General features: G+C 55.8%; 1 protein-coding gene across 3 annotated transcripts; it reads right to left on the bottom strand.

Annotated features, from left to right (window-relative positions):
- Positions 1-1,120: 1,120 nt before the first annotated feature.
- On the bottom strand, positions 1,121-23,673 carry KIAA0513 (KIAA0513 ortholog). 3 transcript variants are annotated; one of them, XM_074550770.1, is made up of 13 exons: positions 23,534-23,673; positions 10,444-10,936; positions 9,328-9,427; positions 8,799-8,872; positions 8,595-8,665; positions 7,968-8,175; positions 7,523-7,563; positions 7,010-7,088; positions 6,419-6,496; positions 4,831-4,860; positions 2,499-2,579; positions 2,158-2,252; positions 1,121-2,046 (listed from the first exon to the last, which is right to left on the bottom strand). In XM_074550770.1, exons 2-13 carry the CDS (start codon positions 10,791-10,793, stop codon positions 1,997-1,999), a joined length of 1,257 nt encoding a protein of 418 aa, XP_074406871.1. In that variant the 5' UTR covers positions 10,794-10,936; positions 23,534-23,673; the 3' UTR covers positions 1,121-1,996. The 3 variants fall into 3 exon arrangements, with proteins under 3 accessions (XP_074406871.1, XP_074406870.1, XP_074406872.1); XM_074550769.1 differs by lacking the exon at positions 23,534-23,673 and adding an exon at positions 15,846-16,064; XM_074550771.1 differs by lacking the exons at positions 4,831-4,860; positions 23,534-23,673 and adding an exon at positions 15,846-16,066.
- Positions 23,674-27,619: the final 3,946 nt, after the last annotated feature.

Genomic DNA, 27,619 nt, shown 5'->3' with positions numbered 1-27,619 from the left:
GCCTCTCTGGCTCCGGGGCAAATGTGAATATCTCTGTAAAAGGTACAACAATTTTTCTCTATTAAAAAATAGATCATCAAAAGGGAGAAACTGGTGGAGGCACCAGAGAACCACTGAGGTCGAACAATGTGGAGAAAATCCATCTGCTTAAAAAACACAACAACAATTGAGAGAAAATATTCATTTCTGAGATAATTTATTCCAATCTCTCTCTCTCTCACATCCCATCCTTCACACAGTCCCAGTCAGGGAGGGTTTATGGCTATTTTTTATTGGATTTTAATTGTTTTTATAGAAAAATACACATGCAAATAATATATATATATACTTCAGCGCTGAACATTTCTTTTCATGTTGGAAAAAATAATAATAATAATAATAAAGAAATGAGGGAGGATTTGGGAAAGACCTGAGTGGAGACAGAGACAGGGAAGGCCACGGGGATGGGATGCTCCAGGAGCTGCTCATGGTGCAGCACATTTTATCCAGCAGGAAGGGGTTTTTGGGGATGAGGGACCAACATCAGTCCCTGACCTCAATAAAAACCCTTCTTCATTGACTCTGCCCAGGTTTGGGAACGGCCAAGGAAAAATTGGTGCTGGATTTGTCCTTCCTACAAGACGCAGCACAGATCCCACCCCAGCAGCAAGGGAAGCCCAGCTTAGGTAAAAGCATCACTTTGATGCTTGGAAATTACACCAGAAGCCAAGAACTAGATGGAAAAATTATCCTTTTATGCTATTTCCTATGGGACACAGCTGGCAGCGCAGGGAAAAGGGATTGTTGGAAACCCAGACTTGTATTTTAGGATGATGTTTTTGGGGTGAGACTGTTGGACCCTTGGCTGTGCAGGGCTGGGGGTTTCTGCTCCTTGCAGAGGGGAGCAGTGATGTCCCCAGCGATGTCCCTGTGTCCCCAGCAATGTCCTTGTGTCCCCAGAGATGTCCCTGTGTCCCCAGCCTCTCTGCAAACACCATGCCAAGGCCCAAGGGATAAAACAGATCTGCAGCCCCTGGAGCAGAGCAGGAGGTGTCCTTTGGACAGGGCTGGTTCAGGTTTGATGGATGAGCAGCTGGAGCAAAGGAGGGGGCAGAGAGGAGCAGCCTGGGGAAGGAGGACATTAATCTACTGCCACAGGATGCCGGGAGGCTTTGGGAAATGTCACAATGCAGCAGCATCCCCGCACTGACAGGGCAGCAGGGAGAGGGATGAGGGATTTTTGTCATCTCCTCCCAAGGCAGGCAGAGCTCCTCTGCCTCTGCCTGCAATCCTGCCCAAGGCCATGGCTTTTTTTCCTACTGATCCAGGCTAATGATATGGAGCAAAGTGCTGTGCCTCTGCCCAGAGGTGCAAACCCACACAGGCAGCACGGTGAAGGCTTCCCAAGGGAAGGATTTCCCTCCAGCTCCCAGGGAGGGCGGCAGCAGCGCTCTGCCATCCCCACCTCTGTCCCCAGCAAGGCGCCACCCTGCCCATGTCCCCAGGCAGTGGTGCCACCCTGCAGACAGCACAGAACCTGACTGAGGGGTGGCTGGGGGCAGCCCCAGCTCCTGGCTGTGGTCGCTGCCATCACCTCCAGCATCATCAGCGAGGGGACTCCAGCAGGGAAAGGCAGCCTTGGACCCCTCTGGATTTACCACAAGAGCCCTCATCATGGGCGTGCTGCACACACAGCACCTGGGGGCTGCACTGCCACGCTCTTCCTGCCTTCCCCTCGTGTTTTGTTTTGCTTTTTAACCAACCATATTCACTTTTGGGAGCGTCTACTCCGACAATAGAGGCGGGAGGGTCTGGCGAGGGCGGGGGCTGCTTGGCTCCTATGTCTACAGGCTGCCCTGGGGCAGCTCTAGAGTTTGATGGACGATCATGCAGGTTTTATTGCAGCTCGTGGTGTGGTTTGGTTTGTCGGTAGCCCAGCTGCAGTCTCAGGTAGCCCCGGGGTGGGCTCCTCTCCCTCCCCACCTGGCCGGCCGCCGTCTCTGCCTCTGCCCAGCAGCTACTCCGGGGCCATCTGCTCGATGTGGTCACTGAGCAGCTTGTATTGCTCTGGGAAGGAGAGAGAGAAGGGCTCAGGGAGGCTGCTGAAGCACCCCATCCACGCTGCATCCCCCCAGAATTCCGGAATTCCAGCTGCACATCCCTCGGGCTCTGCCCTACCTTCATCCAGGTTGCCGATGGTCGCCTGCTTCTTCAGGAAGTCGCTGCAAAGCTTCTTGTTGAGGCCAAAGGCCAGCATGTTGTGGATGAAGGTGCTGAGGGAGGACAGAGATGCTCTGGGTGAGAGAATGGCCGGGCTGCACCTTCTTCCCCCCCCCTTCCTCCCCCTCCTCACAGCCCCTTGCATGGGATGATGCTCAGCTCGGTCCCTTTGGGTGTTCAACAGAAAGGGCAGGAGTGGTCCCAGGGAGAAGCACCAAAGATGCTCTGCCCCATAAGGGATGTGCCCAGAGGGGGAACAGCTGGGAGGTGTCCCCAGGGAGTCCCCATGCCCTGCTCACCCCAGCTGCCCGAAGGTGATGTTCTCGTTGAAGCGCAGGCTGTCGTCGCGCTCCTCCTGCGTCATGTGGCACCACTTCTCCCTGCAAGGAACAGGCCAGTCTGGCACCACTCTGTCACCACGGCCACCTCAGCACCCCCTGCCTGCTTCCTCCCACCCTGGGCCGCGCTGCTGGGGGACAGCAACGCACTGAGAGCCCCTTGGAGCACGGGAGAGCCCCTGGGTGTTGGATGAGCTCACAGCATGGATCCATCTGCAGAGCTCTTGCTCTGGAGCAAAGCAAGAAATGCCCCAGGAAAAAAAAAAAAAAAAAAAAAAAAACACTTATTCAGCCTTGGCTTTGCCTGGAAAGGCCCTGATTAAGAGCTAAAAAGAGCATTGGTTCCTCCAGCACAGAGCTCACCGTGGGCATGATGAAGAAGCAGGGATGGCCATCCCAGCATTGCCCTGCTGAAGCCCCCCAGCCTGGGAGGGTGACAGGGGGACACCAGGCCCCTGTCCCTCATCTCCAGCCCCCCAAATCCCTGCCAAGGTGCTCCCCAAGCATACCTCCCCCTCAGACAGGAGCTCCCACACCCATCCCCACAGGCCAGCAGTGCCCTGAGGCTGCCCTGGCCCCACTCTGGCTCCCTGCAGCTGCAGCAGCACCTTCAGGGCTGCAGAGTTAAAGCTCTGGGTGTTTGCAACCAGCTCTGGGCAGGGGCAGAGTCCCCACCCCGGGAACGAAGCCTGTGCCACAGGGATGTCACTGGCGTGGTGGCAGCAGGGCTCAGTGCACGCATGCCAGGGAATCTACAGCTCCAGGGTGAAGGCAGCCCCTTCCCAAAAACCAGGTGAGGTCACAGCCAAGGATAGGAGGAGGAGAAGCGAGGAGAAACAGGGATAGGCAGAAGAAAAATGGAGGAGAAGGAAGAGGAGAACACCAGGAGAAGGAAGAAGGGACACTTGTAGCTGGCCAGAACAGCAAGCAGGAGGGAAGAGCTGTGCTGGGGGGAAACTGAGATATAGGAGATCTCACCCAAAATTCAGAGAGGCTGGCTCAGCCCCAGTGTGGCTGGAACTGGGAGAAAATGGGTGGTCAGCCAGGCTGACCCCACAAAGGGAACCAGTCCCCACTAAATCACCCCAACCCAGATGTGCAAAGTGCTGAGCTGAGCCTGCAGCCAGCAGCTCATTGTTTACAGGGCTCTGGAAATGCACACAACATGTTTCAGGGGAAATTTTTTAAATAAAAGAAGGTGTAATTTCTCTCAGATAAAGCTTAGGATAACAAATAAAACCCACTGCCAAATGCAGAGGCTGAAAGGAGAGGGGAAGAATCGAATTAAGGGGCTTTGAAATCTGGAAGCAAAACTTCACAGACCCCACTGGCTCACTTACAGAAGAGGCATGTTTGTAACTCTTTTTTTCCTGCCTTTTTATGTTTTGGAGGAAGGAAGAAGGGAGAAAAAACATTATCAAAGTACCCTACAAAAAATCTGGACGTGTTTCTGGCTTATTACTGGAGAGTAACATGCCTGGGAAGGGAGAAAACCCACATGTGGCTCCACTCAAAGCCTTTGATGTCCACCAGCAGGACAGGAACAGGGATGAGGAACCCCCTGGGCTGTGGGGATGTATTTTGGGGTATCCAGGGAAGCCTTGCTGTGCCTGGAAGTGCTGAGAAGTTTCCATCAACTCCTTTCTCTTCCGGCAGCAGCAAAGCCCAGCAGTGACATTTACACCATCCCTCAGCCACACAGAAAATTCACTGCCAGGCTTCCAAAACTCCTCATCCCCTTGCTGATGCCATCACCTGGAGGGATTTGCCCCCATTCCCCCACTCCAAATGAGCAGTGACTGCTCCCAGCTCATGGCCCCAAGGACACGCTCCCAATTGTGACATGCAGCCCTCCCCACCTGCAGTTTTAATTTTGTTAAGGGATGGCAGCAGAAAAGTGCATTAAAAATGGAAAAGGAGCAGCTTTTCCAGCTGGCAAAGGATCCCCAGCACCTCTAAGTGGCGGCAGAAGCCAGGAGCAAGCAGGAAGGACAGGAGAGGGGGATGCTTTCTACACAAAGAGACTCAGTTCATGCCCAAAACCTGCCCAGGGGGATGTTCCCAGAGAAATATCACAGCTTGAAACCATTCAGGCTCCTTTTTAAGAGCCACATGAAAGAGGAGCCGATCTAAACCCCTCAGGCCCTTGGGGAGGGCGATGCTCACGCTCAAACCTCCATGGAGAAAGGGCCTTGCAGAGCCCCCCAAAACACATTCCCACGTCCCCAGGGCAGGATCTGGACCTGAAGGGAGCCTGTGGACACTAAGGAAGGACAGGGAAGGACAGACACACCTCTTCTCCTCTTCCTCCCCAGGGTTCCCTCTGGAGCGGCGGCAGAAACGGGGCCCGCAAAGGTGGCGCGAGAAAAGGTCATGCAAGACACAGGGGCGGGGGGAACGGAGAGAGGAGGAGATGGAAGAAGGTTGTTAGAGGCAGAGAGAGAGAGGAAAGAGAGAGAAAAAGAGGAGTTTAGTTGTGATTCCTTCCCCCCCTCCCCTGCCCTCCCCTCCCAGAGGAGGAAAATCCTCCCCAAAGGTCTCGCAAAGGACAAAGCCCGGCCACCCCAGAGATGTCCTGGCCACCCGAGGGATGTCCTGATCACCCCAGAGATGTCCCGGCCACCCCAGAGATGTCCTGGTCACCCCAGAGATGTCCTGGCCACCCCAGAGATGTCCCGGCCACCCCAGCACAGAGGTGGCCTCAGCCCCATCCTCATGGATCTTCTGGGCATCTGCCATGGCCAAGGGCTGACCTGGAATTCCAAATCCAGCCCCAATCCCAGCAGGGATTTCAATCCTCAGCTCACTGTAAGGACTCTGCATCCTCTCCAATGACTCGGGGGGGTCACCACCACCTCCCAACCCCCTGAGACACGCAGGATTCTCCAGGCTGCAGCTCCCAAAGCTCCTTTGTCAGCCAGGCTTGCTCCAGCTCAGCCATCAGATTAATTGGGAGAGGCACCAGGAGCAGGGAGCAGCTGCCGGTGGCGTCTGTCCTTGTGAGGCACTTGCTGCTGCTAATTTGGGGCTTAATCAGAGCAAATGCAGTTATGGGCACACTGCTGCTCTGCAGGCTCTTCCCTGCTTGCTTGGGAGAGAAAAAGGAAAGCAATAAAGGGGAAAACAGGGATTGATCTGAGAGCTGAGCCTGGCACAGCATCCCGGGGTGTGAGCAAGGGCTGCTGCGCTCAGCTCGGGGTTTGGGGCACACAGAGGAGGCTGGCAGAGCTCTGAGATGGGGAAAGGGGCAGCTCCAGGGAGAGCTCAGAGCCTCAGGCACTGCACGGACAGCAGGAGGGGCTGGCTGGGAGTGGGAAACTGCTGCCAGGAGAGGAGGGAGAGGCCGGAGCCCTCACACAGCTCCGGGTGCAGCAAGAGACGGGCACAAGCTTGGTGAGTGTCTCACCCCCTTCTGCACCCCCTGACACGAGCAGCCCCTTCCCTGGCAGGTTTATCACAATTTTGGGGGCTGGCAGTGCCACCATCCCCAGCTTCTCTCCTTGCTGGCTGCTCCTGGCGACAGCTGGGACATCCCCTCCATCCTGGTGGCTGCACCGAGCACCTCCCAGACCCAGTTTGCCACCTCCCTGCTGGCAAACTCAGCACCAGCAGCCCGAGCCCTGGCTGGGATTTCTGAGCACATCTCTAGGGTTTGGTTCCCCCAAAAATGCTGCACAACAAGCAACGACCCCTTCCTGTTCCCAAAGCCCTGCCAGGCTGCAGATCTCACCAGCACTGCCCAGTGCTCCTGGCAGGATTCCAGTGGGGATGGAAAGCAGAGCTTTTCCCCAGGGCTGGACGAGCTCAGGGCTGTTGGGGGGAGCTCCCTGGGGGGCTGGAGGGGACACAGGGTGTCCTTTTCCCACAGGGACCTGTCCTACCTGGTGGTGGGGGATCTCTTCCTGCGCTCGCAGTGCACGGCGTCGAAGAAGGCGGCGTTCCAGAAACGGAGGTTGTGCCTGCAGGGAGGGAGGGAATGCTGGGAATGGCTAATTGGGATTTGTAATTAGGAACCACAGAGTGCCCAGAGCAGCTGTGGCTGCCCCTGGATCCCTGGCAGTGCCCAAGGCCAAGTTAGATGGGGCTTGGAGCATTCTGGGACAGTGGAAGGTGTACCTGCCATGGCAGGGTGGGATGGGATGGAATAATGGGATGGAATAATGGGATGGAATAATGGGATGGAATAATGGGATGGAATAATGGGATTTAAGGTCCCTTCCAACCCAAACCACTCCAGGATTCCCCAATCTCACCCATTCTGTCCCCGAGTCCTCCCAAGGGTCAGGGTGGGCCCAACAAACCTGGCAGATTTCTGCACCAGCCCTTTGGTGGCTGCAAACACACTCTCATTAGCACAAGGGATGTGCCAAAGCCAAGGCCAGCTCTGTTAGGGGCACTGGTGACCATCTGGGGACACATGGACAGCAGGACAGACCCTCCCCAGGCAGGGCCAGCTCATCCAGGGGCTTTACCAGATCGGCTGCTGCTTGAGGTGCATGTACAGGTAGATCTTCTCCCCTTTCTTCTCCTCCTCTGGGCTCTGCAGGGACTCTGTGGGGACACACAGTCACACACCAGCACCTGGGGACTCCCAGATTCCCACCCACATGTGGATTTTGGTGGCTCAGCAATGGGATGGGTTGCAAACCAAACACATCCCTGCAATGGGAGGAGGAGCTCTGAGTGCCCTTGGAGGGCAGGGATCAGCCCTGAGGATGGCAGGGATGTCCCAGGAGGACCCTGGAGGGACTGAAACACTTTGGGAGCACTCACAGGTGCTGGGATATTGGTGCACCACCAAAGCCCAGTGACAGTGAGTGCCCAAACCTCTGCAGCCTGTGACACTGAGGACAAGATCCTCGCAGGATGAGAGTTGGGATTGGAATTTCAAACCCAGCCCCAAGGAATCCCAGCCTTTCCACCCCTCTCTCCTTCCCCAGGGGTGCCTTGGCCATTCCTATTTCACCAGTGCTGGCTGCACTCACCTGTCTTCTTCAGCTTCTCCTTTGGTTTCTCTTCACCTTCTCTGTGGCACAAGAAATCAATGTCAGCTCCACAAATCCTGTCCCCCCAACAACCCATGGCCCCCTGGCAGAGGGAACCTCATTTGAGAGACCCCCTGATCCCATGCCACCATCCCCAGGGCCAGAAAGGTGACAAAGAGGCAGTGAAACAGTGACATCCCTCCCCTCAGCAGAGAGATGATACACAAGATCACCAGCTTGGAACCACATAATTCTGTGGCTGTCTCGGTTTTGAGACAAATCAGGAGGAATCAGGACAATGGCCAAGGGAAGCAGGACTCCCAGCCCATGAGGTGACAGTGACTGAAGATGGGACCAGGCTCTGGTGGCCATGGCAGCCCCATGGTGACCCCACACCCCTGGTTCCCATGGTGCCAGCCCAGCCCCACAAGGGAGTGGTACCCACTCGCTCTTTTTGCTGCCAGGACCCTTCAGTTTGGTCTCCAGGCCCCCGAAGAAGCCCTTGACGTTCTCTGTCTTGGCTGAGGTGTTTTTCAGCAGCCTCTCTGCAATGTCCTTCTTCTCAGCCAGCCATGTGTTGGCTGACTTCAGGTACGAGTCGATGCTGCCCGTGGGCTTCTCCTTGGCCTCCAGGGGCAGGGCCTGGGGCTTCCCTGGGGAAAATGTGCCAGGAGCTCAGTGGGCACACGGCCCTGAGTGCTGCCAGCTGCTGGGGACCTGCATCCAACTCCAGGCTGCAGATGGAACACCCCAGATCCCATCCCAGCTCCTGGAGGTTTTTATTTTTATCCTCCCCGCTCCCATTTTGGATAGAAAATCCAGCCCCCTGTGGAGGAGCAGCCATCGCACACCAAACAATAAACCAAGGTGTTTCTGGGGTGGGATCACCTGGGGGCTGTCACACACAAATATTTTTTTCTGGAAGTGAGCACAAAGCAGCATCACCACCCCAGCAGGAGCTCTGCCAGGTTTGCATGGATTCTGGGCTCTTTTCCACCCCTCCAACACCTTTCCCATGCATAGGACACATTTTGCAGCAGCAGAACTTCCCCAGGGGTGCAGGCTCCCTTACCTATGTAGTAATAGGTGAAGCACATGGTCATGAGGTTCTTGGCAGGGCTGAAATCGTCCATCTGGTGACACCTGGCACGGAGGGAGGGCTCAGTGAGGACACCCCGTGATGGGAGCCCACAGAGCTCTGCCCTCAGGGCCTTTTTGGACCCTTCAGTTTGGTCTCCAGTTCCCACCAAGCCCCAGAGTGACCCCAGGAACTTACTCAAAGAGCACGAGGGCGAAGGACTGCATCAGGCGGTAGAAGGTCTGCTCTGAGACACACTTGGAGTTGCAGCGCTGCAGGGACAGAGCCCAGGGTTCAACAACACAGGGACAGAGCCCAGGGTTCAACAGCACAGGGACAGAGCCCAGGGTTCAACAGCACAGGGACAGAGCCCAGGGTTCAGCACAGCAACAGGAACAGGCCCCCAGGACCCCCCCATGGCCAGGGAAAAGAGCACTCATGGCTGAGATTCCCCTCAGATTCAGCATTGTGCCTGTCTAGGTTTGGGGTTTTTTTTTAGGGAATGGGATGTGTCTGAGTGCTGGTGGGATTTAATTTTAAATAAACCAAGTGAAATCTCTCCCACATTGCACCAAGGATGCATTTAGCTGCTCAAAATGCATTTATTCACTCCTGTCTGTGGTTCCTCACTTTCATTGAGTTCCTGCCTTCCAAAAATGGGGTATGATTCAACCCCCCTGGCCTGAGGCTGTTTCAGGATCCCTGTTCTCCCCAGCACTGCCCTTACCTGGGCGCTCACGTATCTGGCAAACCACTCCCTGCCCTTCCCGTCCTCGCTGCTGCACAGCTCCCCAAACCTGGCCTTCTCCTCTTGGTCCAGATCCTCTCTGCAACAGGGAAAGAATAAAAAACATCATTAAGGCCAAGGATGTGACCTGCACCCCCCGTTGGCATCAGCATGGTGGTGCTGGAGGAAGGCAGAGGAAGGGGAGGAGAGGAGCATCCATTTTGTGATCCCTCGCCTTGTGCTGCTCTTTTCTCCCTCCCTGGCAGGAGGGAAACCAAAGGCAGGGGGAGAAGGGAAGAGCCAAGGACAGCGTGAGCAGAAACTGAGCTCCAGAGACAGGCAGGGAGCCCCAGAGCAAAACCAGGCCCTGTTGCTGCTCCTCACGCTCCATTTGCTGCATCCAGCCTGACACGGAGAGCTGGGGGATGCAGGGCTGGGGGCACAGCCAGGGGCTGCCACAGGGTCCCTGGGCACGTGAGGGCCACTGGCACTGCCCTCAGCATCCGTGGGGAGAGGGGATGGGGACAGTGAGCCCCTGGCATGGGAATGGGGACAGAGAAGGGAGGGAAGCTGGGGGTGGGAGATGCGGCCAGGAGAGGAGTGCAAGGAAAAAGCCACTGTAGCCATGATATTTTCTGAAAAATCCTTTCCTTAGGATTTTTTCTCCTGAGAAGCTGCGAGGCCTCAGGAACAAAGTGTAAACAATGGTTATCTGCTGCTGTGGAATGCAACAGGTGCATCTGTGATTGGTCTCATGTGGTTGTTTCTAATTAATGGCCAATCACAGTCAGCTGCCTCGGACACTGTCTGAGATACAAGCCTTTGTTATCATTCTTTCTTTTTCTATTCTTAACTAGCCTTCTGATGAAATCCTTTCTTCTCTTCTTTTAGTATAGTTTTAATATAATATATATCATAAAATAATAAAAATATCAAGCCTTCTGAAACCTGGAGTCAGATCCTCATCTCTTCCCTCATCCTCAGACCCCTGCGAACACCGTCACAAACCACATCCCCCGACACCAAAGAGGGGAAGGACAAACTGCTGCTCCTGGGGTGGGACAGCAGACAGATCCACCTCTATCCTGCAGGATGTGCCTGGCCCTGCTCACTCACCCCCCAGTGAAGATCTTCTCCACATAAGCCCGCATGAACTCCCTGCGCTCGTCCCGCGGCGCCGACTCCGCGCTCTGGCCGGACGAGAGGGACTCGTTGGATGAGGAGCGCCGGGGGCCGCCCCAGTGCTGGGGAGAGCCCCCCATGTCGTTCTCGCTGTCTGCCGACTCGGTGGCATCGCTCTCCTCCGCAGCCACATCCCCTGTGTCCCCCGTGTCACCGTTGTCATCCCCTCGGTGGCTGTTGTCGCTGGGGGCAGCGGGAGGAGCCGGCTCTGAGGGGTCACAGGTGGGCGTTTCGCTGTCAAAGTCAATGAGGTTCCCTACAGGCACATCCAGAGGGGCCTCCATGGCTCTCCCAGGGGATGTGCCACTGTTGGGGACACTCGCTGTTCGTCCTTTTGTCCCTCACTGGGGCGTTGAGGCCATGGCTGGCAGGATGCTGGCTAAGGCAGGCAGGAGCTGCTGGCAGGGCACAGGTTACCACAGCACATCTGAAAGGCACAAGGAGGACAAAAGTGAGGACAGGACCCCAGGGAGCCACCACCATGGAGCTTGGGCGAGGCCACCACCCACAGTTGTCCCCAAGATGTCTGTCCACAATGCAGGGACAGACAGAGCTGGCTCCTCTCCAGCAGCCTCGTGAATCAGCAATCCCATGGAATGCTCACACGCTGCCGGCACCGCTCGAGAGGGTTTTCCATCCTTTAGCCCAGAAAAGGGACAACCGGAGCCTCAGCTCCATATGGCATATTTGGGATGTGACATCTCGTGGCCTGACGGGCAGAACTGGGCTGGCAGGAGCCAGCAGCTGGCAGGACACTGGTGGCTCTGCAGGGCAGCCCTGGCATCCTCCTGTCCCCGGCCTCTCTCTGCTCAGGGCTCTGTCTGACCCCGTTGGGAAATGGGATCATCCTGGGGTGGAGCATCCTGGAGTTTAACACACATTGAGCTGGGAATGGGAAGGGGATGCTGGACACCACAGGAACTGGAATGGGAGGAGGAAACAGAGTTCTGGACTGCAGTTAAGGGGTTTGGCACCCCAGATTGCAAAGGTCCTGCAAGGGAGGTACAGAGAGCACAGGGATGGGGATGGACTGGGATGCTCCAGCACGTGCCCATCCTGGACAAAGGAGGCAAAGACAAGGCCACCCTGAAGCTGCCCCTGAGGGAGAGAACTCCCTGAGGGTGTTTCTGCCCCAGGAAGGGGTGAATTGTAGTGTCTGAAACCCAGCACACACTGCAGCATACGGGGACAGGAGCAGGGACAGCAGCACAGGTGACAGTGACAAACCCAGGGCACCACGACAGCAGCACTGCCACAGCCCCACTGCCTTCCAGGGAACTGATCCCAGGACACAGGCAAGCACCTCCAGAGCAGAAATGCCCCAAAGGACCGATGTCCAGTTCATCAGACAAACAGGAGATGAAGCTGAAAGCAGATCTGACGTGTTTCACCAAGCACAGCACAGTAGGAAAACAACCCTGGGCTGCAGGAGCAGCTGCTCTTCAGCAGCATCCCCCTCCTCCTCCTCTCCTCCAGGGGCCCTGTGGGCACTGGACACTGAGAGAAACACAGCTCCTTGAGTGGCTGGGACAGCAGGGACAGAGAGAAAAGTCACCTGGGGTGGCAGAAGCCCTGCAGCCACCTCGGCTGGCAGCTTCTGTGCCAGCTTCCCTCATAGAGGGAAGAGTATCCATCCATCCATCCATGGGCAGAGTTTGGCTCCTGGGAGAGGAGCAGCCCGAGGCTGCAGCACAGCAGGGACTGGCAGTGTTCCCACAGGGATCCAGCCAGCTGCAGCCTGGCTCCGTGCCCTGGCAGTGTGACCCATCCCAAAGCATCCCTCCAGCTGCAGGGACCTGCATCCATCCATCCATCCATCCATCCATCCATCCATCCATCCATCCATCCATCCATCCATCCCTTAATCCATTCCCCATCCATCCATCCATCCATCCATCCATCCATTCCCCATCCATCCATCCATCCATCCATCCCTTCCCACTCCCACAACAGCTGCAGTCCCTGATGCAGAGAAGGCTCCAGGGAGAGCTCAGAGCCCCTTTCAGTACCTAAAGAGGCTCCAGGAGAGCTGGAGAGGGACTTTGGATGAAGGCATGGAGTGACAGGACACCGGGAATGGCTCCCTCTGCCACAGGACAGGGTTGGATGGGACATTGGGAGGGAATTCTTGTGGTGAGGCCCTGAGGAGGACTTGGAGTCCAGCCCAGCAGCCCCAGGAGTGCATCCTGCTCACAGGGGGATGGGAAAGGTTTAACCCCACACTGCCCAGCTCATGGTAAAGCCCTGCCCTTGAGTGAAGGCCACCAAGGTGTCCCAAGGCATTGGCAGCTGCCCAGGCTCCCCCAAAGGTTCTCAGCACAGAGCACAGAAGAGCTTCAAACCTAAAACCAGCTGCAGAACCAGCCCTGTCCTCACTCCACAACCTCCTCATTGCTCCAGCAGGACAAATCCAGGGAAGGAATAGCCAAAATTCCAAATGAGAGCCTCAGATCCCACAGCTGGCACCATCCACTCATGGACTCAGCTCAGCTGCACATCCCAGCACTGCCCAGGGGGCTCCCATGCCTGGCTGGATCAAGTCTGACAGTAATTGAGGGTTCTGCAATAAAAAGGAACTTTTAGGCTGCTTGGGAGCCTTGGTACAACATCATGAGCTTCAGCATCATCCTGAAATTCAGCAAGTCTGACTTTAACCACAAAACTCAACCAGATAAATGGAGACACCAGCCCAGGAATAAAATCCATGGATGTGCTGAAGCCATGCTGGGAACGCCACAGGAAGCCCATGGTGCCCTGAAACTTTGGGAAATGCCTGATTTTACTAAAAAGAAACGCTGGGGTAGATGTGAATAATTCACCTACAGCTGCACATTGTACAAGCAGCTTTTATCCATGACCTGCCCTTGAATCCAGCATTCCTGGCTGGATCTCCCAGCATCCCTAAGCCGTGCATGGAGTTTTCCCTGGGGGCTTTTTCCAGGTGCTGAGCTCAGGTTTGCTCCAGGCCTCAGCGATTCACACCTGGGCAATGGGATCCAATCCAGTGGAAATCCCAGTGGGGAGCAGGATTTGGCCAAGCTGTGTCCCAGCTCTCCTGTCTCTCCAGCCCAAAGCTCTGCTCCCAGCCTGTCCCCAGAGCTGGATGACAATCTGAGGTAATAATCCCTGTTATCAGCTCGGCTGTGGGTGACACTGCTCCAACCCACACACTGCATCCTGCACAGACAGTGCTCCAGCCTGGAGCTGTCAGGGATGACTAAAAACTGTAATTAAAGCAAAGAAACCCCTGGCTGCCTCCTCCTGGCCTCATCCCTGCAGGCTGGCACCCAGACACGGAGGGCAGGAGCTCTGAGAGCCCTGGGGCCACTCAGCTCACGGAAAGGGGAAAAGCCACAACCGATGTTGCTGCAGGACTCGAATTGGCAGCACAGAGGGGACAACTCTGCTCGTTTGGGCAGAGCCAGAGCTCTGCAGAGAGCCCTGGCACTGTGTCCATGCCAGGAGCTACTGCATCCATGCCAGGGCTCCTGCATCCATGCCAGGGCTCCTGCACCCCGCTGCTGTGCAGGGATGAAGGATGCTCACCTGGGCAGCACCTGGCCCCGGCCAGGGCAGGGTTTGTGCCCCGTTCTGCTGCACAGGTGATGCCAACACATCCCACGGCTCTGTGCCAGCTGTGCCAGGGCACAAACCCTTCCCATCCTGCAGGAAAGGGATCAGAACGCTGATGCCTGCAGAGGAGGCAGCCCTGGGGACAGGCCGGGAGGGGTTTTTGGTGTCACCGCTGCTCGGGGGCTGGCAGAGCGCCACTGCTCGCTGCTGGCATCTCTCCACGCTGCGGCCCTCCCTGGAAACCCTCCCTTGGCCCATCCACCCCGAGGGTTTGCAGTGCCCCGACACGGGTCTGGCACGGGGGTGGCACTGCCGGGGACACCCGCTCTGCCCCAGCCCGGCCGGGCTCTGCAGGGCACCCTGGGCACGGCTGAGTGAGCGCCTGCCAAGCAAAACTCCGTGTGCCGGCTGGGAACAGCGTGTGTCCCGCCGGGAACTGGTCAGTCCTGTTCCCGTGTCCCTGCCCCGGGCAGAACACACCGGCACAGCGCACGGACCCGTTCCGTGCCAGAGCCCCAAACGCGCCCCAAATCCGGGGGTACCGCGCTTACCCCGCTCCCAGCGCCCCGCTGGATTTAAACACACAAACCTCCTCGTTTAAACTCATCCTGGCGCTTTGGAGAGCTGAAATTCCCCCTGGCTGGGCTGGGCACAGATCCCGGGGTCGGGATGCGCTCCCGGCTTTATCGCGGAGGCTCCGGCTGTGCCCTGGTCAAGACACAGCCCTGCTGCAGCTCTGCGACCCCGTAAAATAATGCCCTGCATGCCAGGGGGTACCTGAGAGCGGTGCCAGGCGGGGCAGAGACCGCACACACTCGGTGCATGCCAGGCTCCGCTCCCGGAATCACATCCCAGCCCATCCTGAGCCCCCTCCGGGACCCCAATCCCTGATGGAGGAGGATTTTGGCGTGCGATACGCGTAGGTTTACAGGATCTATTCCCCATCATCACCTCCTCTCCCGGCCCCAGCGCTGGGAGATCCAGGCGGATCCTTCACCTCCCCAAGCCCGGCTTTGGCTCGCACGGAGCGCTCCCAAACCATCACCCAGCCCTCGAACCGGAGCCATTTCCCGGCAATCCGTGCCCGGAGAGCTCCCAGCTTGCCCCGCTTCCCTTCCCCGAGCGCCTTTCCCTTTCCCCCGCTGCCATCAGACACCAGATGGCAGCTCCCCATCCGCCTTGCGAGGAGAATTAAATGTCCCTTTAATAAACCCGAGCTGCGCAAGCCGGGCTTTTGTGCGAGCTGCGGTTTCTCCTTTCACACTCCGCAGCCTCGCAGCTCCCACACAGCCACGGCCGCATCCCCAGGGAACCCCAAAACGGGGCGAATTATTCCGCAATTCCCATTTTTACCTGGCTAAAATTCCTCCTGGGGGGGGGGGTACCAGGCTGTAATTTGGAAATGATCCCCCCGAAAAGCACACGCGTGGATGAGGGGGTTCCCTGCCCCGACCACCCTCAGCCCCCCATTCCCATGGGAAATTGTGCTTCCAGCGCCGGAGGGGGATCCGGGATGGAGCCGGGGGGGACACCGGGATGCAGCCGGAGCTGCAAACGGAGCCGGGGGACACCGGGAGCACCCGGGTACGATGGCTGCACCCCCGGGATGCTGAACCCAAAACCAGCAGGGAAAAAAAAGCGGGGTATCCCCTCCCGAGCGGGATATAGGGTCAGAAACACGGATTAAAGCCCAGCCGAGCGCAGGCCTGTCCCCAGGCGGGGTCACGGCGCCATCCTCATCCTCATCCTCCCTCCTCCCTTACCTGCAGCCGGGAGCCCCGCAGCGCCTCGGCTCGCCGCTGGCCCGGCAGCATCCGGCAGGCCGGGGACGGGCGATGCAGGGACGCGGGGACGCTGCTGTCCCTCCTTCCTTCCCTCCCTCCCTCTCTCCGTGCGGAGCTCCGGCGCTCCCGGTGCCCACGCGCGGCTGCGCGCTCAGCGCCGGGAACGGCTCCCGGTGCCACCCGGGCACGCTGCGCTGGCTCACGGAGCCCTTCCCGCGGCACACGGCCAGCCTTTCACACGGGGAGGGATCCCCATCCTCCGCAGCCAGTGTTTCACCCGGGGAGCAATCCCCATCCGGAGAGGGATCCCCATCCTCCCCCAAAACCGGCCCTTGTGAGTCCTATGTTGAGAAATATTAAGGAAAACTAGGTGGGATCCCCATCAGAGAGGAGCTCTCCACGCTGTGCTGGCTCCCCAGAGCCCTTCCCACATCACACAGCTCAGGGAGGGATCCCCACCCGGAGAAGGATCCCCATTCTCCTCCAAAACCAGCTCCTGTGTGCCCTATGCTGAGAAATATTAGGTGGGATCTCCATCATAGAGGAGTTGTCCAGCCTAAAGTAGTTGCACAGGCAAATATGGAAAATATGGATCAAAATAGCATGGGGTACCCATTAAAAGGGGGCCAAAATTATCTTAGGTCCCTGCAGGTGCAGATAGGAAAAATATCGAGGAAAATGAGGTGGGATCCTTATTAAAGAGGGATTCTCCAGCCCAAACCAGCCTAAAGTCCTGGCACATGCAGGTATCCCAAATATAACCCAATATCTTAAAAGAATAAGGTAGGGTACCCAGAAAAGGGAGATTTTCCAGCCCAAAACAGCCTAACTACCTGCACATGCAGATATCCCAAATATGAACCAGAATAAGGTGGGGTTCACAGGAAAGGGGGATTCTCCAGCCCAAACCAGCCCATCCAAGCCCCTGTGCACCCTGATATCTGGGACATTCAGCAAAATTAGGCATCATTCACATCAAATTCTCCAGTCCAAACCAGCCTAAGTTCCACCACATGCAGGTATCCCAAATATTGACTAAAATAAGGTGAGGTCCCCATAAAAGAGAGATTCTCCAGCCCAAACCAGCCTAACTACCTGCACATGCAGACACCCCAAATATTGACCAGAACATGGTGGGGTTCCCCTAAAAGGGGAATTCTCCAGCCCAAAACTCCTTGTCCAAGCCCCTCTGCACCCTGCCATTTGGAATATTAAACCAAACTAAGCAGGATCCCCATCAAAGGGGGATTATCCACCTTTTTCCTCACCTTTAGCTGATTTTCAGGCCTCCCCAGCACTCAGCTCCCTGAGGATTGGGAATTATCTGCTCTGCCCCTGCCCAGCTGAGCCATTTGGGGGAAAAAAGGGATCAGGTGAGATCAGAGGTGGGGAAGCCCCAATGGGGAGGAGGAACTGGGTGGGAGCAGCACCAGGACAGGGCAGTGCTGGGATCTGGATTCTCCTGAGCCTCAGGAGGAAAACTCCAGGGGTTCCATGGGCAGAGATGGGGACAGGGCAAGGCTGAGCCCCTGGGAGGGAAGTCCTGGGCCAGGCAATTTTGGGGTGCTCTCAGCAAAGGGGAGTCTCTGACACAAAGAGAAGCAAATGAGCTTGAAGAGGAGGCCACCAAGAGGAGCTCTGCCCTTACCAGCCCTCCCAAAAGGATCCAAGGGGTCCTTTTAACCCAGAGGGATATCCCTGAGGATTTGGTGGAGAGAAGAGGCTGGAAACCCCCATAACAGCAGAGGATCCCTGCCCCTGCTCATCCTCCCCACCCCAGCATCACCCCAACCCTGAGCAGAGCCCTTTGCTGTGCATCACAGCCTCCCCCATGGACAGGGCACAGGAGCTGCTGCCCCAGCAAACCCTGCAGTCCCGCTCTGGTCCCCAGGAATAGCAAAAAGGAGTCAGAGCCACATCCTCCCCCTGCGGAGCAGGGAATTGGTGATGCCAGGGAAACCCTGTTGGGGTGGGGAATGCAGCACCCCTGGCACAGCCTGGCCAAAGCTGAGCTCTGCTGCCCAAGGGCACCCCTGGAAAAGCACCCCAAGCCTCAGCTGGGTGCTGTTCATGCTCTGGAGGTGGGTGAGTCACTCCTGCCACGGAACATCCTCGTCAAAGGATGGAATTAGTGTGAAACTGCCCATTGTCCCCTCCATCCCCATCATGCTGCACACCCATCATCATCATCATCACCCACAGAGGGAACAGCTCCCTGTGACACAGCTCAGCAGGAACCCAGGAGCATCCCTAATTGCCTGCCTGCCCTGGGTGATTATTGTAATTAAGGCAGACTTCAGGAATTGCAAGTGACAGGGAAAAAACACCCCCAGTCCTTGTTGTTTGGTTGGTTTTATTCTGTTTATTCTGCTCCCGACCCTGGGTTTGCAGCATGGCAGGTGGAAATCCTGGGAGCTCACACGTCCCTGGCACCTGGAGACGTTCCAGCCAGGCTGGGCAGGGCTTGGAGCAGCCTGGGGTGGGGGAAAGGGTTGGAATGGGAAAGGCTTTAAGGTACCTTCCCACCTAAACCGAAAATTCCCATGGTTGTGTGAGGTTTTGTGCCTCCTCCACCTCAGCTCACAGCCCTGCCTGGGGATTCTTCACCTGAGCAAGGAGAGGAGAGGCTCCTACCAGGGACAGGGTGATGTCCCCACCAGGGTGACACCCCACAGCTCAGGGGAAGCAGATTTTGTGGAAGTTCCCGAAGCATTGGGTAATGTTTTGCCTCCCAGCCCTGAGCAGCAGGGCCAGGGGAGGAGCTGCAGACCCAGGAAGGGCTTTGGTGGCAGGAGGATCCCACAATCTCAGGGTGTCCTGAGCTGGGAATGACCCCAGGGATCATCCAGCCCCTGAGTGAGCCTGTAAAATGCTGCTGTGAGGAATGAGATAACAGCTCTGATAAAAACCTCAAAACCTCTGATAAAACCCCCAAAACTCTGAGGAAAACCTCAAACTTCTGATAAAAACCCCAAAGCTCCAATGAAAACCCCAAACCTCTGATAAAACCCTAAAGCTCTGATAAAAACCCCCAAAACTCTGATGAAAACCCTGATGAAACCCCAAAGCTCTGATAAAACCCCAAAGCTCTGATAAAACCCCAATCCCCAGGCCCTGTAACACCCCAGGCCAGGCTGGCCCCATCCCCAAAGAGGGGCAGCTCCTCGGGCAGGGCTGTGCCTGCAGATCCAAAGCTCCTGCAGAGGGACAGGGACAACCAGAGGCTCCAACAGCACCCACACACAGCCCCAGGGTGGATTCATTTACACCAGGATGAATTAATTTGCATTAATAGCAGGAAACCACCCAAGCCCCCCAAAGAAACTCACCCTCCACCATGTCAGGGCTCAGAGATTTGGCTCAGCCTGCCAAGACAAGGAAGATCTCAGGTTCCTGGTGCTGCTCTGAGCTCCTGGCCCCTCAAACCCAGCACCCAGAGCAGCACAACGCAACCCCAGCGTTGCCTCACCAGGGCTGGTTGTGACACAGCTGCTGCAAACCTGAGCAAAGCTGCTCCTCCACGCTGACCCTCTGCAAATCCCTCCTAATCCAATCCTGTTTGTGGCTTTAAGCTGGACCCTCCCATGCTGGACACCCCAGTTTGCTCCACACTTGGGGAAATCCTGGGATTTTCTCAGTGCTGGGTGAGGATCTGATGCAGGAAAAAGCCCAGTGTCACAGACAGCTTTTATGGAAAATCCTTTCCTTGGGATTTTTCCTCCTGAGAAGCTGAAAATGTAAACAATGATGATCTGCTGCTGTGGAATGCAACAGGTGCATCTGGGATTGGTCTCATGTGGTTGTTTGTAATTAATGGCCAATCACAATCAGCTGGCTCAGACTCTCTGAGAATCACAAGCTTTTGTTATCATTCTTTCTTTTTCTGTTCTTAATAAGCCTTCTGATAAAATCCTTTCTTCTATTCTTTTAGTATAGTTTTAATATAACTATGTAATATATTATTATATATAATATACAATATATAATATATAATATATAATATATATTATATTAATAATAAATATAACATAACATAACATAACATAACATAATATAATATAATATAATATAATATAATATAATATAATATAATATAATATAATATAATATAATATAATATAATATAATATAATATAATATAATATGCCTTCTGAAACTCCATGTTCTGAAGCATGGAGTCAGATCCTCGTCTCTTCCCTCATTCTCAGAGCCCTGTGAACTCCATCACACCCCAGAGCTTCCTTCTCCCCATATCTGGAGGTGTTTGGGGACAGTGACCTGCACTCCCAGCTCACATCCCACTGGCACAATCCCTGTGTGCCACCTGGGCATGGGAACCCTCCCCCTGTGCCAGCCTGGGAAAGCCCTGCCCTGTGTCCCCAGGGCCAGCAAACATGTGGCACCACAGAGTGACAGAGCAGAGCAGCTCAGCCAGGAGGATGGAAATGCTGGAATCACCCTCCAGCCTGCCTGGAATCTGCAGCAAAGTCGTGACACAGAGGAGGCTCAGCCCCAAAATTCCCCTTTTTACCTCCTGTGCCCGGAGATGCTCCTTCCAGCGGCGATGCGGGACAGGGACGGACACACGGACAGACACACGGACAGACACACGGCCGCTCCTGCCGCTGAGCAATGATTAATTCCAGCTCCGGGTGACAAAGTGAAAGCCAAACAAGGCGAGGCCGGGCTGTCCCCGCTCGCTGCTTTCCCCGGCCCCGGGCGCCGCCCCAGCCCCGGCGGGACTGGAAGGACCTGTCCGGGCTCCTGCGGGGCCGCCGGGCACGGCACCGGCAGGAAAGGCGTGGCACGGGTGTGGCACGGGCCAGCAGGGCTGCTGTCACCGCCTCCGGGGCTGCCACACACACCCCGAGCACGGCAAAGGGATGGGGACATGTTGGGGACACGGGGGATGAATCCCACAGCCCAAAGAGGAACGCGAGCCTATCTCAGCCCCAAATTTCTGATTAAAGCCCCAAAACTCTGATAAAACCTCAAAGCTCTAATAAAAACCCAAAGCTCTGATGAAAACCCCAAAACTGATAAAACCCCCAAAGCTCTGATGAAACACCAAAGCTAAATTCCCTAGGTCTGCCGAGGGTATGAACACATTTAAGAAAAACCCCAAAGTTCTGATAAAAACCCCAAAGTTCTGATGAAAACCCCAAAGCTTGGATGAAAACCCCAAAGTTCTGATGAAAACCCCAAAGTTCTGATGAAAACCCCAAAGCTTGGATGAAAACCCCAAAGCTAAATTCTCTAGGTCTGCCCAGGGTATGAACACATTTAAGAAAAACCCCAAAGTTCTGATAAAAAACCCAAAGTTCTGATGAAAACTCCAAAGCTCTGATAAAAACCCCAATGCTCTTATAAAAACCCCAAAGCTCTGAGGAAAACCCCAAATCTAAAATCCCTGGGTCTGCTCAGGGAATGAACACATTATCCCCATCCCATCCCATCTCATCGCATCCCATCCCATCCCACATTTAATAAAAACCCCAAAGTTCTGATAAAACCCCAAAGCTGTGATGAAAACCCCAAAGCTCTGATAAAAACCCCAAAACTTGGATAAAAACCCCAAAGTTCTGATGAAAACCCCAAAGTTCTGATAAAACCCCAAAGCTCTGATAAAAACCCCAAAACTCTGATAAAAAAACCCCGAAGTTCTGATAAAAACCCAAAGCTAAATCCCCTGGCTCTGCCCAGGGAATGAACTTATTTAATCTGTCCTTGAGCCAGGCTGGGCCTGGACACTCCTGACCTGTTCTGGAACCCCAAAATGCTCGAGGAGTAACCGCAGGATCCCGATCCCAAACCCAGAACCTCTGGGATGCCCCAGGGCAGCACAAACAGCACAGCCAGGGGGAGAAAACGGGGGAAAAAACGGGGAAAATGCAGTTTTACATCTCTCTGACATTGAATAACCTTTACTGTCCTCTGAGCAGCAGCTTTTGGCAGCACAGCTGGAAATCCCTCACCTTAGCAAGGAGAGGATTTTCCACAGCTGGATTTCCCTCCAGGCTGGAAAAGCTTTGGCAGCTGCTCCATCCCCTTATCACAGACCCCAAAAAGCTCCAAACCCTGTGGGATGCCAGCGTCGGGGTGGCCCTTCCTGAGCTCTTTGGGATGCCCAGAGCATCCCCAAATTCAGCACGGAAGATTCCAGGGATCGGAGCCGAGGATGAGGCGCTCACCGGGCACGGGGCAGAGGCGAGGAGTTAATGGGGCTGCAATTCCCGCTGCCCCCATCGTCAGGGAGGGAAAACGCAGCCGAGCAGCCCCGCTCGGATGCACAGGGTAATTTGTTTCGGATTTAATGTCATCCTGCTTCCTGGAGATGGGAAAAGCCTCTGCTTGTATCAGCCTGGGGAAGGGGGGAGCAAAAGGGGGGATTTGGAGGAGTTTTGTGGAGGGAAGAGCTCGGCTGAACCTCTCAGGGCTGAGAGCACCGAGTGAGACATCACCCCTAAAAAAGGCCTGAAATCAGCTTCATACGGAAAATCAATGTTTTAGGAAGGGTCTCAGCGAGGTTTTCAGGTTTTCTCCTGCCCACCAAAGTCCCACATTAAAAGCAGCATCATCAAACCCTGCACGGGGCAGTGGCACCCAGCACCAGGACAGCAGAGGGAGGGAGGAATCCCAGTTTTCTCTGGGATTTAATCCTCTCTTGGAGCCCTGAGCTTTGCAGGAGGAGCTCAGGATTTCCCCCAGCCTGATGCGTTTCCTCCTCGGGGCCTCTTGTTTGTGCAGGAACATTTCCTCCTGCAGGAAAAGCCCTGGGATGGGCACTCACACCCCTGCCTTCCCCAGCCTCCAAATCACCTCTAATTCAGGAGCCAAATCCCCTCAGATCACCCCCCAAAACCTGCAGGGCTCCCCTGCACCTCCTGCAGATCATCCCCACCTAAACCTGCAGATCATCCCCCACTAAACCTGCAGATATTCCCCACTAAAACCTGCAGATCATCACCACCAAAACCTGCAGATCATCACCACCAAAACCTGCAGATCATCCCCACCAAAACCTGCAGATCATCCCCACCTAAACCTGCAGATATTCCCCACCAAAACCTGCAGATATTCCCCACCAAAATCTGCAGATATTCCCCACCAAAACCTGCAGATCATCCCCACCAAAACCTGCGGATATTCCCCACCTAAACCTGCAGATATTCCCCACCAAAACCTGCAGATATTCCCCACCAAAACCTGCAGATATTCCCCACCAAAACCTGCAGATCATCATCACCAAAACCTGCAGATCATTCCCACCAAAACCTGCAGATATTCCCCACCAAAACCTGCAGATATTCCCCACCAAAACCTGCAGATCATCTCCACCAAAACCTGCAGATCATCCCCCCCTAAACCTGCAGATATTCCTCACCAAAACCTGCAGATCATCTCCACCAAAACCTGCAGATATTCCCCACCAAAACCTGAAGATATTCCACACCAAAACCTGCAGATCAGCACCACCAAAACCTGCAGATCAGCACCACCAAAACCTGCACAGCCCCCTGCACCTCCTGCAATTCATCCCTCCCAAAACCTGCACAGTTCCCTGCATCTCCTGCTCCTGGCTTTTCATCCTGAGCCCTGCCAGGGTTGGGAATTCCAGCCCAATCTCCAGCTGCTGCTGGAAGAGAGAGAAATAATCAAATACAGACCTGGGGGAGGTCGCACAGCAGTGAAACCACCGGGTTTTCCCTGCAGGGCTGGAACAAGGAAGAGATAAACCACGTTTGCTCCAGAGCACAGGCAAACAACTGCTTATCGCCGGCCTCAAGGCTATTGCAGGGTGTCAGGAAAAGTGCAATTCCTCTCCTCTCCCTGGAAGGGTTCTGGTTTTGGCCCCTGTGTCACAGGGAGCTGGGGCTGGAGAGCAGCCAGCCCTGCAGAGCCCCTTCCCTCCCTGCCACATTCCAGGGAAGGGATGGGCTGCAGGGGAAACTGAGGCAGCTCTGGGTCAAGCTGTGGGATCACCCTGGGCTGGCTCACTGAGAAAGCTCCAGGGAGAGCCCAGAGGGCCTAAAGAGCTCCAGGAGAGCTGCAGAGGGACTGGGGACAAGGGATGGAGGGACAGGACACAGGGAATGGCTCCCACTGCCAGAGGGCAGGGATGGATGGGAGATTTGGATTTAGGAACTGTTCCCTGGCAGGATGGGAGGCCTGGCTGTGGGTGCTCCATCCCTGGAAGTGTCCCCAGGACAGGGCTTGGAGCACCCTGGGACACGGAAGGTGTCCCTGCCATGGCAAGGTGGGATGGGGTGAGCTCTGAGGTCCCTCCCAACCCAAACCATGCCAGGATTCTGTGATAACCCAAAGCTCAGCTGCAAAGGGGCAGAGCCAAACTTTGTGCTGGGTTTCCCAGTGACATTCTAGGGGTCACTGGTCATTTTCAGGCTGGAAAATGATGAATCCTGTGTCCCTGAGAGGGACAGAAAAAGCCCCAGCTGGCCTGACCCATGTCCTTCTGCCAGCACATTGGTGACACTCCCTGCACCCCAATCCCCTTGGCCAAAGAGGACAGACCCACCCTTTCTCCCTCTCTCCCTGGCTCCCCTCCCAGCCCTCCCCAGCGAGCTCCATCTCTCCCCTGCAATGCCCAACCCCAGCAGCCAGCACACGGGAAAAGCCCATTTGGGATGATCCCCCTCTGCCCAAGTGTGAGATCGCTAATTGAGGGTAAAATTCCATCCAGGCTCCCGAAAATAGCCCGATAAATGAGCTCAGCTCTTTGCCGCTTGACTCAGCTAATCCTCCAGCAGCCGCCAGACAGCTTTGATTGCATCTCCTCTCCTTGGGCTCCCTTTAATGCCAAGGCCGAGCCGTGGCAGCTGCAGCAGCTCCCTGCAATTCCTAATCTGCCTTTATTCCTGGCTGCACCGCTGAGCAGAGGCCGGCTCCCGCTCCTGGCGTGATTTATGAATATGGATTTTGCTGGTTAAGCCATTAGGAGCGGTGATGGAGCAATTCCCGGTACATCCTGCACCGCCCGTGCCTCATTTGCAGCTCGCCCCGCAGAACGCTCCCCCTGCAACGCCGCTCTCCATGCAGGGGAGATTATGTTAAAGCTTTGTCTGTAATGCTGTAATTCCACCTCGCCTCCCTGGGCCCTCTCCAGTGGGAAACAGGCAGGGAAGGGCTGGGGAGAGGAGGGAGCTCAAACCCAGCGGGAGGAGCTGATGTCCTGCCCCAAAAGGCTGAAGGGAAAGGGTTAAATCCTCTGTCAGCACAGCGGGGACCTGCTCTGGCTGCTTGTGTGCTGCTCCAGTGCCTCCATCCATCCATCCATCCATCCATCCATCCATCCATCCCTCCCTCCCTCCCTCCCTCCTTTAATCCATCCATCCATCCATCCATCCATCCATCCGTCCGTCCATCCATCATCCATCCCTCCCTTAATCCATCCATCCATCCATCCATCCATCCATCCATCCATCCATCCATCCATCCATCCATCCATCATGGGTGAAATAAGCACACTGTCCATGTGAGAATCCTTGGGAAATGTCCCAAGCAAAGCCAAGTTTTCCCTTCACAGCAAAAACCCTTGGAAAGGTGCACGAGTAATATCCAAGGCCTCTCTTTTCCAGAAAATGAAATTTCCATGTTATTTAGCCAAGAACTCCTAAATGGAGCGGATCCACCCAGCTCATCACTCAGCAGCATCCCCTCGTTTGTTTCTAATTAGCAGGAGCACACAGGGCTGAGCCAGGCAGGTAATGGAGCTCGGGATCCTGGGAGATCAGGAAAAGCACCCTGATGGGCTGGAGCAGGGCTGGGATTGAGGCACTGGAGCAGGGAATGAGGGGACACTGGCTCTGAGGGCTCAGGGGTGGTGGAAACCAGGACTGAGGGACAGGGGACACACGAGGGACTGCGGCTCTGGTGTCCCCGGGCAGGAATAATTTGGGTTCCGGGAGGTGAGGAGAGGGATGACAAGGTGACAGAAATCCCCAGGGAGAAGCCACCCATGGAGGAAAATGCTTCGGGAGAGGTAAGATATGACGGCAGAGAGAGGAGGGAATTTGGGGTTGTCCCCCAGGTACTGGAGATGGAATGATGGGAAGTGGTTCACTTGGGATCAGCTGGAGAGGGGTGGGATGTGGGACAGTGGATTGGTGCTGGAGCAGGGACAGAGGGGCTGAGTCCCACCAGAGTGTCCCACAGGCACCTTTCAGGGGTCCTGGTTTCAGGTGGCCTCACCCAAGAGCCTCAGGGTGCAGCATTTCCCACCTCTGTGTGGCCCCCAGTGCCACGAGTGCCCACGTAGACCCTGATCCCGTGAGGGTCCATGTCCACATGGATCCTGGTCCCACAAGCGTCTGTGTCTGTACTGATCCAGGTCCCGTGAGTGTCCTTGTGAATCCTGATCCCATGAATGTCTGTGTCCACGCAGATCCCAATCCCACGTGTGTCCGTGCCCATGTCCGTGCCGATCCCAATCCCACTCGTGTCCATGTCCCATTCTGATCTCAATCCCACTCGTGTCCATGTCCATTCCCATCTCAATCCCACTCGTGTCCACATCCATTCCCATCCCAATCCCACTCGTGTCCATGTCCATTCCCATCCCAATCCCACTCGTGTCCATGTCCATTCCCATCCCAATCCCGCCCGTGTCCATGTCCATTCCCATCCCAATCCCACTCCTGTCCACGTCCATTCCCATCTCAATCCCGCCCGTGTCCATGACCGTGTCCATTCTGATCCCAATCCCAATCCCACTCGTGTCCATGTCTGTGCCGATCCCAGTCCCACTCGTGTCCGTGTCCATGTCCATTCCCATCCCAATCCCACTCATGTCCATGTCCGTGTCAATCCCAATCCCATGCGTGTCCATGTCCATTCCCATCCCAATCCCACTCGTGTCCGTGTCCGTGTCCATTCCAATCCCAATCCCACTCGTGTCCGTGTCCATGTCCATTCCGATCCCAATCCCACTCGTGTCCATGTCCGTGTCCATTCCGATCCCAATCCCACTCGTGTCCATGTCCGTGTCCGTGTCCATGTCCATTCCCATCCCAATCCCGCCCGTGTCCATGTCCTATTCCGATCCCAATCCCGTGTCCGGTCTCCAGGCGCCCCCTGGCGGACACAGCGCGGCTCAGCCTCGCCCGGCGGCTGCGCGGGGAGAATCCCACGGGACTGATCCCACAGGACAGGACTGAACCCCTCAAGATTGAATCCCAAACAACCAAACCCCTCGGGACTGACCCCACGGGGGTTCTGGAGGGACAAGGTGACATTAAACCAGGAGCCACGAGCACAGCCCACCACCCACAGAGGCTCAGGACGGCTGGGTCATGGCACAGGGCAAGGATTAGGAGGAGCTCCTGCCTGAACCTGGCGAGTTCAGAGCTCCACAGCCAGGGTTTGTCTCAAAATCCATCAGCTGCCATGAACTTACCGGCAAAACTGGGCTGCAAAACTCAAAGCACGACATTCCCTCCAGGAAAGGCAGGACAGGGAACACGGGGCTGGCACAGGACCTGCAGCAGCAGGAGGAGGAGGAGAAGCTCCTTGGTGGCAGCTGAGCTCATGGCACAAGCTCTCCCATTTCCACAGGATCCCTTGGAAAAGCAGAGCTGGAGTGGGTGTGAATTCTTAGTGTAGGAAACACAGACAGCCCTCAGTCTGATCCCACAGAGCAGGGGCTGACACCACCACATCCCCCTCCCCATCCCTGGTTTGCTGCCAGCTGATCCCTTTCAGACCAAGGGGAAGAATGGGGGAAAAAAATTATCCAG

The sequence above is a fragment of the Zonotrichia albicollis genome, chromosome 13 (assembly GCF_047830755.1).
Source record: "Zonotrichia albicollis isolate bZonAlb1 chromosome 13, bZonAlb1.hap1, whole genome shotgun sequence".
Taxonomy (NCBI): Eukaryota; Metazoa; Chordata; class Aves; order Passeriformes; family Passerellidae; genus Zonotrichia; species Zonotrichia albicollis.
The sequence above is the reverse complement of the archived record's forward strand: the minus strand, read 5'-3'. Positions and strand labels throughout refer to the sequence as shown.

Coding starts and splice junctions, on each gene's coding strand:
- KIAA0513 (XM_074550770.1), bottom strand. CDS start 10,793: ATGGAGGCCCCTCTGGATGTGCCTGTAGGGAACCTCATTGACTTTGAC. Junction 8,873..9,327: donor CCAGATACGTGAGCGCCCAG/GTAAGGGCAGTG, acceptor CTGTCCCTGCAG/CGCTGCAACTCCAAGTGTGT. Junction 2,580..4,830: donor GGGGAGGAAGAGGAGAAGAG/GTGTGTCTGTCC, acceptor TGTTCCTTGCAG/GGAGAAGTGGTGCCACATGA.